This window comes from Corvus moneduloides, chromosome 21 (genome assembly GCF_009650955.1).
Source record: "Corvus moneduloides isolate bCorMon1 chromosome 21, bCorMon1.pri, whole genome shotgun sequence".
NCBI lineage: Eukaryota > Metazoa > Chordata > Aves > Passeriformes > Corvidae > Corvus > Corvus moneduloides.
Window position 1 is genome coordinate 9,621,994 of NC_045496.1, and position 13,904 is coordinate 9,635,897.

General features: G+C 54.9%; 1 protein-coding gene across 1 annotated transcript in view; it reads right to left on the reverse strand.

The window, feature by feature from the left end:
- TPRN (taperin) overlaps positions 1 to 10,336 on the reverse strand; it is a 17,757-nt gene extending 7,421 nt beyond the window's left edge. The window contains exon 1 of the mRNA XM_032130564.1: positions 8,210 to 10,336. Coding sequence (XP_031986455.1) covers positions 8,210 to 10,336 — 2,127 coding nt within the window. The remainder of the gene's footprint in view (positions 1 to 8,209) is intronic.
- Positions 10,337 to 13,904: the final 3,568 nt, after the last annotated feature.

The window sequence follows — 13,904 nt, forward strand, 5'->3', positions numbered from 1 at the left end:
GCTCCAGCCGCTCCCTGGGTGCTGTCCCTGGTCACCACAGACAAGAGATCAGGTCTGCCCCTCTTCTTCCCCTCACAAGGAAGTTGCCTCATCTCTCAGCAGCACAGAAGGGTTTGGCTGGTATCTGCAGGAAGGGTGGACAATCCAGCATGAACACAAAGCAAGGGTCAACATCTCTGAGAGATGAAGCACACACAAAACAAGTGTTCTGAAGAACCTTGTGCTCCTGTGCCACCTCACACTGAGGCACATTTGCTGCTGCACTGGTTGCCTAAAGATTGGGTCAAGGAGATGAAAGCACAAGACATCACACCTGATAGCTGAAACTACAGCGAGTTGGGAGTGTCAGCCAGCCTGTGCACACAGAGCATCCCAGGGAGGGCTGCAAGCAGCCCCCAAGCTGGGCAGAAAAAAAGCTGCTCCAGCTCCAAACCCATGGGGTTGGTGGATGGAGGCTCAGACCTGTATAAAGAGGAGGGTCTAACACAGAACAACCTCCCAGCTGCCATGGAGTGAGAGGGAAGCTCTCTGCACGGAAATAACTGTGACTGGAAACAGGGTAGAAGCAGAAATGTTATGGTGCACAAAGACCCCCAAAGATTTACCCTACTCTTCCCATCTGACCAGTCCCACAGAGCAGCACATTTAGTAAAAGGAAAAGCAGTTCATAAACTCCAAACCTCTGCAGGGACCTTCAGTTTTCCCACAGCAGCCTGCAGCCAATGATCTAGACAGTTCCCATGAAAAGAAACTTTTAGATAAAGGATTTTTGGGAAAATGAGCCATTTTCTTGGAGTTAGCAATGAGCTTGACTATGTGTCTATGCTTGTCCTGAAAACATGGTCATGCGTCAGCCCAAATTGTTGAATAACAGATAAAAACTATGTGGGCAGCCGGGAATAGTACCCTGGGGACTGCAGCAGCACCAGCACATCACCAAGGCATTTGCTATCATTGAGAAGATAAGGAGCTTTTGTGCCTCCAAAGCCTTTCCTTGACACAGAAAGAAAGGGTTTTTCCCTGACAAGTATTCCTAGGAACAGAGGGGACTTGAGGCTTGGTTCCTATATGGGATTAACCCTGTACTGCTATGGCTGATGCATGCTCAGTATGCCCAGAAAACTGCAGATGGCACTTCTGAAATGTACTTTTCTGTCATTTTGTACAAAAAGACGAATTTTGGGGAACTGGAATTGGCTGTGACACCACATAATCACTTGGTCATGCTTTTCCAAAAATGTTTCCTGAGCGTGACACTGACTTTTGCTCAACCATTAACTGCACCTCAGTGAGTTACTGAGTAGAGCTAAGAGCACTAAAGATTTACAGCCGGAGCACATCAGGGAAGCCCTGTGTGGCTGGCAAAGGAGACGTTTCCTCCAGGATCACATCCCAGTTCCCAAGCCACAAGGCAAAACAAGAAAGTCTCCATTTACAAGGCAACCCACAAAGCCAGCTCTGTGTAATCAATATGCTGAAGCACATGGCAGATAGGAGCAATGCATGGAGATTCGAAATATTAAACTCCTTGTGCAAGACACGGGGAAGGTTCAAATTCCTGATGAGAGGTGACAGGGTAGGGACAGCCCCGAGAGTGTGTGGGGCAAGTGGCTTGGTTAACTCTTCCCTTCACTGTGCTGGACAAGGAGAGATTCCAGTGTCCACACAAGCACAGCTGGAGCCCCAGTGTGCCAGGGCACAGAGCAGCCATTCACTCTGGAAGCCCTTTATTCCTCCTCACATCTGCAGGCAGAGGGGCCAGAGCCTTCCACAGCTTAACAAGCAATTCAAAAATTACTAACTCGGACCCTAAGAACTGGACAAATCTCCCTACTTGTACAAAACAAACCTCATCTGAATACACAAAGGGAGCAGGATAAATAAGGTACAATTAGTGTCAAGACTTGGTGTCCTCATAAAAACCACACAGAGCTCCCCAAGAGCAGAGGATTTCACAGGCAGCTCTGAGCAGCCCATTTGTAGCTACAAGGTGCAGCGCTGGGAGCTGCCACCTACAAACATTTCTGTGCAACCCAGACTGCCCAGAGCAGCTCAAACAAATACCTGGGTTTGGTGCTGGAATGGGACCCATGGAGCATCATTCCATGGGAAATAGAGAGAGGCTGGGAACAGAATTACTTCCCACCCTGTCGAGGAGCTCATTCCAGACTTCAGGATGAAAAGGCTCCCATGATGTGAGCAGTATCACCCACATGACTGAGTTCATGTCTTTCTTGCCCTTTTTCTCTCTTTTAACATGCAAAAGGAACTTCCTTGATGAGAAGCAAGTGCAGCAGGTTCACCAGGAGCCTCAGGGATGTGCCCTCGGAGCTGCATTTTCATCAGCTGCAAGCAACACAACTTCCCTATGCACACAAGTGTTTTGTCTGAGATATTTCCTACATTCCTTGCCATACCCACAAAGCAGCAGCTCCATCCTGCCAAGTTCCCAAGATCATCCAAAGGGCACTTCTCGGAAAACATCAGCACCAAGTTCCTCCAGCCCAGATTTTCCCAGGATGTTTGTGAAGTCGCTCTGTGTGATACAGACACTTCATGTGACTCTTCCTACACAGACTGGCAAACAGGGACATCCTCCCAGCCCCACAGACCACTGCAGTCACTGGTTGTAAACAGGCTTTAAATTCACGTTTCATTTGGGAGGGGGGTGAGCACAACCCCTGAGGTGAAGGAGATGCTGCTGCAGCAGCTCTTACCCAGATTTCCTTTACTGCCACTCCACCCAAAACCTAAGTACTTTCATTTTCCCTACTGTTCCCCACACACAACACAGACCAGCAGGGCTCCTCCTGCCCCAGCAACCCCAGTGTCCTTCCTCTGCTCTTCTCAGAACACCATGACCACCTACTGGAAAAACCAGAGTGGGAAGGAAAACCCAAACCCAAGACAAACTGAATCCCTGAGATGGAGGGAAATGATAAACCATCTCCAATCTGGTCCACAGATTAAGGAAACTGATTAAGAAAACGTTAACTGTAATCCTCGTGATTAGAGTGCAGAGCACAAAGTACCTCAAATCTCCTCACAAGCTCTGGGGCAGGCTGAGCCCTGGGCATGTCCTAACCAGCTTCAAAGCCAGGCTCAGCTCTTATTTGCGTAAGAGTTTCTATTTTAGCCCTTCTGTCCCATTCCCTGCAGTGCTGACAGCAGCAGGCAGGACATGGGGGGAAGAGAACCAGAGGATTTTGGGACCAGCTCAGACTGTCACTGCAGCACAAGAAGAAGCATGGGAGCAGTGAGGCCATGGAGAGCCTCAGTCACAGAAAGTTTCCCACTACAGAGATGAGATAAATCTGACTCCTCTGCTCTGCCAGGGTTTCATACAACCAAGTCCCAGCACTTCAAGGTGCTGGCAGGCAGTGGGGAAACAAAAAACCAGCCACTGCCCCACAGACAGCCTCAGGGGCAGCTTGTGAAGTGGTTTAAAAGCTGTAACTGCAGCAAATTCTGATTTCTAGTTTTCAGCCATCAGCATCACAGAAAAGAAATCAGTGGAACTAGCAAAAGGCAGGGAAATGGCCCTGTCTGGGTGAAAGAGCCTGCTGCCATCTGACAGCTAATGGAGATCATCTCCGCAGGGCAGGCACGCAATTCATCATCCAAGACACTTATTTCCTGAATATGACTTATCACTGCTGACCTCATCTCCTAAAAATGCAATACATCCATGTCAGATACTGCCATGGCCCCTCCTTAAAGGTGGCAGATGAATCTGCCCCAGCAGAGCACAGCCAGAGACAGAAAACAGAACAGGAACACACAGTTCTCCAAGAGCTAAAGAACACAAATCTCTGCCCTGACCCCTCCAAAACACAGAGATGACATCATCAAAGGAATTTTTGCTGAGATTTTTTCTTCTACCACTAGATTAATTTACTTGTGTTATACATTGCAAAAGAAATACTTCAGGCAGCCACCAGTATTTAGACTCCACACTGTGCAGACTTGCTCCAAACAGGTCTGGGCAACAGCTGGAAATGTTGATCCCTGCCAACATCCCAAACCTACACCTGGTTCTCACAGGAGACCATCTCCAGCAGAACTGAACAGAAGGAAAACTACAGAGCAAGAAGTTCAGCAGGTTAGACCAACAAAGCTGCTGCCCATGATGAAAACTGAGGGGTATTTAGAATAATTTTTTAAAAAGACTTTTAAGTGGGAATTTGGAAGCCACATTCAGGCATTGCACAGCTCAAAAGATTAGGACACAGACCGTGGTAAAGTCCGTGGAAGCTGGAACTTTTGGAAGTTCAGCTGAACATCTCTGAAGACAATTTAGCTTTAGACTCCAACTGTTTGGATCCCACCAGCCTTGTTCCTGTAATCCCTGCTCACACTGGGCTGTGACTTGCCTGCCAGCACGCGGCAAACTGCCAGCTGTGACAAGCACAAAACATTAAACCTGATGTCTGTTGGCTCTCAGGTCCTGTTATTCACAGGGCTTTGGGTGGCCTGGCCAGACTTCACCTTCCCTGCAGGATCCCCAGGAAGTACTGGACCCTGGAGAGGATGACCACGCCGTGACTTGGGATGCACTGCAGGAGTGACACACTGAAGGAGCACGGTCAGGGCACGTTCTGCACACACAGGCAGAGTCCAGCCTCCAACAACAGGAGAGCCTGAAGCCTAAAGCCAGCTCATGGGGAGCCTGGCTGGCTCTGCAGTGCTCTGTCCTTCCCTAGCTCTCGCTCCAACACGCCAACCACATGTTCTGCAGAAACCCAGATTTCTATCTCGCCGACAACTTTATTGTACGTTATTCTGGCAGGTAACCAAACCACCACTGACTCTTCTCAGCTCAGCCGAGCGAGATTTTATCCTCTGAGATCCTAAAGATCCACATCCTGCAGCAAAGCCTTCCCTTCCTCCTGGCACTGCTATAGGGCTGAAATGCCTTTACTTCTCTGCAAAAACAGAGTCCAAAGAGGAGGCTGGAGCAGAGGTCACCAACAGTGTGCTGCATCCTCTGCCCCACTCCCAGTTTAGAATAAAGGTCAGTAGGTCTCCTTCCACCCCTGCAAACGTATCCTGTCCTCTCTGAGAGCCCAGCAGCTCCTGGCACATCCCTTCAGAGCTGCAAAACCATTTCTCAAACTGAGTCCAGACATGGGGAGGGAAAAGGGAGGCTGAACTTCTGCATTTGAAGAAAAACACCATTTTCATCTCAGAGAACAGGGGGTCCGACTGCCAGGGCTGACACTCTCCTTTCTAATATATTCTTAGCCCTGACTGCACAGACACCCATTGATCCACAGCATGTGCTGACCTGCTGTTTATCTCTCCCAGATTCCTGCTGGGCATCACACTTTTCCAAGTCCTTGAAGTTTACTAAACACTACTTTCTTGAGTATGGAGCATAATTAAAGACCTTTTAAAAGCAAGGTTTGGAAAGGAAGATGTATAGCGCAATAAGGGCTTGTTCACCCCAAAAGACACAGGCAGCTGCTCACTAAAACCAGCATCAGGTTTTCACACCCCAGAAGAGAAAGGGGATTGGTTTTAACAAACTACTGCAGATCCCAGCTCACAGGAACAGTCTTGTTTCTGCCCAATTCAGGCCAAAATCAAGTTTCTGAAAACCCTGACACAGCTACAAAACAGAACTCTTGTTTTTGGCTGGTTGCCTTGGAGACACAGAGTGATCTCTTGGGAAGGAACCAAGGAATGCTCCTAATACGAGCTACTTCCTTTTCAGGCATCAACACTCAGCCTTATTACCCAGAGTAAAAGCCACAAACATCCTCTAGGTCAAGAGTAAACAGAAATCTTTCCATTTGTCCACCATCAGCATCTTCTAGACCCTGGCTACAAAGTCAGACTCTGTGCTTGACTGAGCAGGAAGAGAACTGAAAGAAAAATGGGTGTTTCTCCCACACCACATTTAATTTCACCCAGAAACTTGTGTCTTTCCTTCAGCTGGATCTTATTTTCCAAAGGGTCCCTATCTGTTTCAGCTTCCTGAGTTCTGCAAATGTAACAGGCAGTTTCTCCTTTGCCTTTTAATATCTCTCCTCTCAGAAACCAAATGTTTACACAAGTTCTCATGTAGGATGACCCCATAGAGTTCTCAGGAACAGCTGTGTGTGCACCTTGCAGTATTTAGCACCTCCTGTGCACAGCAGGGCAGTTAATGCTGTTAAGCTGATAAGAACAGGAGCAGAGAAGCTCCATGACCTGCCCAATGTCACACAAATCCACCACTACCAGACAAAACAGTAGTTAACCAATATCGTAAGATATTTTAGGCTGGGAAAGGTCCTTTGGAGGTCTCCAGCCCAAACTCCTGCCTTAAACAGGACTGACCTGTCAGTTATGCAAAGCTTTCCACAGGCAAGTTTCAGACAGCTCCAAGGCTGGACACACCACAACTTCTCTGGGTTTGACAAACCAAAAAACAACTGAGTCACGGCATTGGACTTGTGCTCATCTCCCTCCCTCCTTTTTGTACTGTTAAGGACACTTTTCACTGTGCCCCATTTAATTGGTTTTACCTGGGGCTTTGTTCTTTGTGCCCCAACAGCATCCCTTGCTCAGAAAAATCAGCTCAGCTCCATCAGGAGCAGGGCTTACCCAAGTGTGGCCATCCCACAAGATTCCCTCCACATCCTCTGCTCCATCCTAAGAGCACCCACACGTGTAACACACTGTATTAATACTTTCACCATTCATACCACACACCTGATTTGGTGTAAATCCAATTAACACCCCAAACTGAACCTGAACAGAGCGAAAACAGCTGCATTGAGTGCAAGCCAGCAGGTGTTTAAGCAGCAGAACAGTCTGACCAAGCACTTCCCTGTAGGGGAACAAAGAAAAACTTCAGGAGCACTGAGCAAGAATCAACACTCCTGCTCATTTGCTTGTTCTGGACCTCAAGGTGCTCGTGCTCCAGACCTGCTCCCGTGCTCCAGACCTGCTCCCTGCATTAGTCACCATCAAATTACCACAGGCTGCGTGTGCTTAGGGAGGAATTTGACAGTTAAGCCAGGGAAGCAGCACTCCCCGCCTCCCTTCAAATGAGATGCACCCTGCTCAAAGGATTTCCTCAAATTGTAATGCTCAGCGCCTCAGGCACCCGTGTGCATTCAGTCCCTCAGTTATCTACTTGGATTTGAGTAACGGAAATGTCCAACAACTCCCACCATGGAAAAACGTGTCACATCACAGCCCTAAAAGTCGGGATCTGCCACCTCAGCATGCTGCTTTCAGAGCCCAACAACTCACGCCCACTCCCCTTATCGCGTCCAGATACATTTCACCAAGCCCTACAAAGATTAATTCTCAATTTAGGGCTCACAGGATCTAGGCTACTCCCCGAGCAGTGAGAAAATCTGGCATTCGCTCACTCCAAAGGCATTTGGAGCAATCAGCATCTCTTGGATCTTCAGAGCTGTAGCTGCACATCCAGAATGGGCAGGTGGTATAATCCTATCAAGGAGAGTTAAGTTCTTGCTGATCTCTTTCTGCCTAATCAAGACCTAATTCTTGAGCCTCTATCAATAGATCACTAATGCGGGGAAGATGCCAATGCCATGCTGCCCAAGTGAGCACGGGCAGCTCGACATGTCCAAGCCCTCAGACACAGCGAGCAGAGCGGGAGGGCAAGCCCACAGCTGTTCAAACCACACAGCTCCCCCTCATTTCCTAAATTCCTGAAATACTTTACTTTCCATTATCATATCTCCAAGAGAGGATGGGGTGGGAGAGGCCCTGCAGTTATCACAGGGCATATCCCACCCTCAGCTGCTTTGTAGGACAGCACCCAGTGCCCCCTCCCCGAGGGTAAATTCCATTTAATACGCCAAGTCCCATCTCCCAGCTGTGGTCCTCAGGTTCCTTTTTAAGTTCCAGGAGACAGTAAAAGCAAACAAGACACTGGGCTTGCAGAGTGTTGCAAACTCTCTTAATACTGGATACCATGAGAAACACTAATCCCTGCCTCCTTCCTCACCATTCTGAAATGTCCTTTGGATCAGTGTGGTGGAGTTCCACCTTCCCTCTCCCGTTTTCCACCAGCCCCAAGGCTTCACTTCTCAGTCCCTTTTACCCCCTGCTTCAGCCAGCTCTGAGGGCAGACTGGCTCCCACAAAGACCAAACACACTGCCCATATTCCCACCAGTGCCTCATGGAAAACCAAACCCAAAGCAGCACTGGGCCTGGCTGCTGAGCACAGAGGTGCCCGGTTACCTTCTTGCGGCGCGAGCCCGTCTTGCTCATGCAGGACCTCTCCAAGGACAGGTACCCCCCGATCACTTCGATCTCGTTCACCGTGGGGTAGCGCTTTTTATGGGATATCCCCACTTGGGGCCCATCAGCGTTCTCCACGGCTTTGCCTCTTCCTTTGCTGTCCTCCTCCTCCTCCTCTTCCTCCCGCTGTGGCCTTCCGCTGGCATCGGCGAGAGCCTGCAGCCCTGGGGCCACGGGCTTCCTTTTGGGCACAACAGTGAAGGTGCTGCCTCCCCTCTGCTGGGGGGCGGAGTGTGGTCTGTAGAGGGGCACAGAGGAAAACTCCATCTCCAAGTCAGGGCCAGCTCCTCCAGGCTGATCCGCCAAGCTCCCCGTCCTCGCAGCCGGGCCAGCCCTGGGAGAAATCTCCCCGCTGTCCGGCTCCACAATATCATCGATGTAAGTCACAGGTACCAATGGATCCAGAGGCGCCGGTGGGGAAGTGATGGGCTCTTCCTGCTCCGGGGCGGAAGCCCTCGGGGGCTCCTTGGGTGCCTTCTCCTCCAAGGGCGGTGGCGGTGGCCCTGGCCTCGCAGTCTGGGCTGGAGGCTGAGCTGGGCTGCCCTCCCGGCGGGGCACGAAGACGAAGGAATTGCGCGAATTCAGGCGCAGCTTGGCCAGAGCCTGTGCCTGCAGGTCGTGGGCTGGGATGGCAGCCAAGTCAGGCTTGGGGGCCGGGTGGATTTCAAAGGAGCCCCCAGCCCGGGGGGCTGAGGCGGAAAGCGGACGAGTGGCGCCGGTGGCACTGGGGGCCGGACTGGCACTGGGCAGGGGCGACACGGCCACTTCGGCCTCCTCCGGCTTTGGCCTCCTGGCGTTGGCTCTGGCATGGGAAGGGCTGGTGGATGGCACTGGTGGCCCCTTGGGCGTTGCGGGGCGGCCGGCAGGGACAGCACCGGGCTCGGAGACTCGGATGCTGGGGATCTGCCCCCGGGGGGTGACCGTGAAGGAGTTGGAGCTGATCTTGTGGACATAGCAGTTGGCCTGAGGGGCTGCAGCCTTGGGGGCAGCTGGGACCGCCTGGGGGGCTGCAGCCCGGGGGGAAGCCGGGGTGGGGTGGGGGGCCAGGGGCTGTGGGGTGCCAACCCGCGGAGCTGGTGCGGGCTGGGGGGCGACAGCCCGGGGAGGTGCCGTGGGCTGGGGGGTGACAGCCCGGGGGGAAACTGCGGGCGGGGGAGTGACAACCCGTGGGGGGGCCGTGGTCGGAGGGGTGACAGCCCGCGGGGAAGCCGGCTGCAGGACTGTGGGTTGGGGGGCCACCGGCACCGCTGGGGGGGTGGCAGCCCGGGGGGGAGCCGGGAGCGGCGGAGGGGTGGCCGGGACCGCCGGCGGAGATGCCGGTCCCGTCTTTGGCGCCGGGGCCCGGGGGAAGCCGGGTCCCTTCTGGAGGGGCGCGGGGGGGCGGGGGGAGCCGGGCGCCGCGGGCGGAGCGGGCGGCGCGGCCCGGGCAGCGCCCGGTCCCACCTGCGGCGGAGCCGCGGCCCCGCCGGTCCCGGTCAGCGCGTCCCCAACGCGGCGACGGCGGCCCCGCGGCCGCTGCCCGAACTTCTCCAGGAGGCGGCTGACGGTGCCCGGCTCGGCCGCCTCGGGCGGCTCCGGCGGCTCGGCCGTCTCGTAGATGACGACCTGGTCGGCGCGGATCTCGGCGAGCGCGGCGCCGCGCCGGGCCAGCAGCTCCCGCAGCGGGTCGGGGCCGGCCGGGTCCCGGCGGCGGGCGGGCGGCGCGTCCCCCGCGGCGAAGCAGGCGGCGGGGTCGGCGCGGGACTCGATGATGAGGATGTTGTCGGCGCGGATGGTGCGGATGCCGGGCACGGCGCTGTACAGCTCCAGCAGCTGCTGCAGCGGCCGCGGCGCGCCGCCGGGCCCGGGCCGCCCCTGCCGCAGCCGGCGCCGCTCGCTCTCCAGCCGCATGAAGGGGTTCTCGCGGAGCGGGCCCAGGCTCTCCGCCACCACCAGCCGCTCCCCGGCCGGGGGCTCGGGCTCGCCGCCCGCCCCGGCCAGCTTGGCCCGCTTGCGCTCCAGGATCTCCCGCTGCCAGGCGGGCGCTGCCCGCGGCCCGGCGCCGAGCGGCGGCTCCGCGCTGCTCATGGCGGCGGCGCTGGGGCTCTGCGGGCCGGGCCCCGCCGCACCGGGGCGGCCCCGAGGCACCGCCCACGGGCCGGGCAGGGCCGCCCCCGCGGGGCCGGGGCGGGGCCGGGGCTGCGCCGGGGCCGCTCCGCTGCCGGCCGGCTCCGGGCCCGGGTCAGCGCTCCGCCCCCGCGGCCCGGGGGAAGGGCTCCGGGGCCGCTGGGCAGCGGCAGGTCTCGGGCAGCGTGATGTGAGCTGAGGTGGTGCCGCATCCCCGGGTCGGGGACCGGCCGGGCCCCGCCGCCCGCACGGCCTTCCCCTCACACACAGGAGACCTCCGGCCCGGGACACGAGCCATGGTGACAGACCCAGAATCTCAAAACACACAAAACACCCATATTTGCCCATTCCCCCATCCCGGACTGGTGTGCGTGGTGCCAGTCGAGGGCAAAAAACGCCTTTCGGGGTCACCCGTGGGATCCTGGCCACAGTCGCAGGCGGAGCAGGTGCCTGGGCAGGAGCAGCCCTGGCGGGCAAGGAACCAGCCCTGGGCTCTGGAGCAGTGTCTGTGCTACCCAGGCCGGCAGAGGAGTGCTTTAGGGAGAGCTCTGATGGACACGAGTGGAGCTTTCCATGGCACATTGCAGCAGAGCGGGAAAATATTTTCCCCACTTTGATCTTTGCTGCCCAGAGAGGTCGTGGAATCTCCCTCTCTGGACACATCCCAAGCCCACCTGGATGCGTTCCTGTGTCACCTGCTCCGGGTGACCCTGTCTTGGCAGGGGGCTGCGCTGGATGATCTCCAGGGGTTCCTTCCAACCCCAGCTATTCTGTGATTCAGTGATTCATTGACAGCCACTTGTTGGACACAAAAGTGCCGCCGCGGCGTTATTTCCAGTCAGCGCCTGTTATCAGCCGCCCGCAGGTGCCTTTGGGAAGTGTGTGCAATCAGGAAACCGTCGCTCGGCAGCGCAGCGCTTCCCACACCTCCCAAATCCTCGCCTGGGAGAGGCGGGGGACCCGGCACGCCGTGATATAAAATAACCTTTGGGCAGGACTCGGAGCGGTGCCGGTGCCGCACCCGGCACGGGCGGCTGCCCCCGCTGCCGAAAGCACAGGTGCGTTTACGGGAGCTGCTCCGTGCCCTGCTGATAAGGCTCCTACCTTTGCACTCCCGAGCCACAATAGAGCAGTTGCACCCTCTTTAAACGAGACCTGGAAATTATACCACTGAAACAGCTTTTATTGCCGAAGCTGCCCGTGCCCAGCTGCGCTGTGTGCCCCGCGGAGCTGCGCTGCTGCGAACCGGCGCTCTGGGGAGGAGGTAGCGCCTTGCCTTTCACCTTAAATAACTCCGGGGTGATGTGAGGTTCACACATGACCTGCCGTACTGCCTCAAGAACAGGTCCATCACGCACCATCCCCCTCCAGCCCTCGCCGGGCCACAGCGGATGCCCGGGGTTGAGGATAAAGAGCGGGGCAAGCGGGCAGAGACATTTCCCCGCCTCTGGTGACTCATGGCTCAGGCACGTCCAGAACCAACAATGTGCCTTTGTACTCCGAGATCTCAATGGATTTCTCTTTCGCGGTCTTGTCTGGTTGGCTTTTGAGCCTGTGTAAAGCCCGTAAATCCTGAAATAATGAATCCCACACAGTTTTGCTGCACCTGGCGCAAAGAAAACGCCTCCCTTTGTGGGCATTGAACCTGACATCTGCTAGTTTCACTGCATGCCCGCCCGCCTTTAGAACAAAACAATAAATCCAGCATTATTCATCCCCTCCCCTGCCAGTCAGGATTTGAGAGCCTTCTATCATTTCTGTCAACTGCTCCAGTCCTCGGCTGAGTCAGTGAAACAGTGTCAAGAGCTGGGCATGAGACTTGGCCGGCAAGCAGTGCTCTGGAGCTAATCCCCTGCTCCGCTGTGTTTACACCGGTGGGGAACCCCGGCGGAGTGCCCGGCTGCTGGTGCTAAGAGGCTCCCGGGAATCCCGCTCGGATTTTGGCACAAGAAGGAAAGGAACGCTCGCTTACAAAACCCAGGTGTGATGATGACTGGGGAGGCTGTGATGGCAGAGTGCCACCGCAGAGCACAGACAGAGCCAGGGCACGGCTGATGTGGCTGCAAAGCTTCAAGGGGATGTGGCACTGGGGGCTGGATCTGCTGGGACAGTCCCAAGTACAGCCAGGGGACAGGGGACAGGGAGAGGGCAGGGCCCAGCAGGACTCTGTGTGATTTCCTTCAACTCAGGTCGCCTGCACAGCTCCCACTCTGGTTTGTGTCCATCACCCACTGTGTGTAACAGAGCACAAAGGGAGAGGGAAGAAGCAATAGGGAAAATAATCCCCTGTAACTGGGCTTCTCCAGCAAATTTGACTTTGTACCCCATGGTGCTGATTTCAAACCAGGACACATGGAATGGTTTCAGGATAAAGGATAAAGAATATCAAGACCATCTTTCTGACCACCAGGCCCTCCAGGCACCAGTGGGTGGTAAGGGATTAAAAGTGATTTCTGTCCTCTGTCACACAGCTGAGGTGGATATGGCACGTCCCACCTCACTGTGGTGGTGGCACAGGGAGAATGTCCCCTAATGGGGACGATGGAGAAATGGAGGCTGAGAGATCCCGGGGCTGAAGAAAAATGGCTCAAATGACAGAGCTGTCCAGCCTGTTTCTCTTTGTGCTGGGGGGCTGCAGTTACCACATTTATCAGGAGATGAACAAGCAGGTGACTGTCAGCATTGGCGATAAGGGGAAAATTGCAGCTGGGAGTTCAAGCCAGGGCTGCTCCCTTTGGCAATTCAGTCGAACAGGCCCGTGGGATAGAAAGTGGTTTATCAGAATCCATTCATTGTCTTCTGCCCTCCTGGGGCCGTGCTGTGTTTTGGAGCCGGTCTGTTTTCCCCAGGGGGCTTACCAGGCCTTTAACCTCCCTTGGATTCCTCCAGGGCTCTGTTTCTGTGTCGAGGAGGAGGCTCAGGGATTAGCCTTCCTCCCAGGAAGAGGCACAATCCCTAAAGCACTGTAAAATCCCTTAGCACCCCATGCTCACTAAGCCACAGATGCTGCTGGAACCTGAATCCCTCTGTGCTATCCCTGTCCTATCCCCATGACTGGATTTGTGGCTCTCAGATTATCCCTTGTTTAAATTATCAGGATTTTTTGCTTTCCTCCCCTTTTAGCTGCACCCGGGCCTCTTGGCCCTCTGGAGCTCTGCTCCTGTGTGTTCAGCTGCTGCCATTCACAGGTGCCTGGTGCCCATAGGTCCCTCACCTGCACCACAGGTTCATCACACATCATTTCCCTCACACAGCATCTGCCAAGTGCCATTTCCTGGGTTTATAAATTCAGCCAGAGAACAACAACAACAAAAAAACCACACAAGAAAAAACCTGCTTTCCCAGAAACGTCTCTTTTTATTAAATCATGTCTTTAGCCCTAGAAACAGTCGCGTACTCGAGGCCTGATTATCCCACACAAAGCAGCAGAGCCCCAGAGAAACCCGAGGCAGCAGAGATGGCAGAGGGCTCCTGAGCCAGGCAGGGTTGGCCCCATGCCTGGACAGCAGCAGCAGCAGCCAGAAACCAC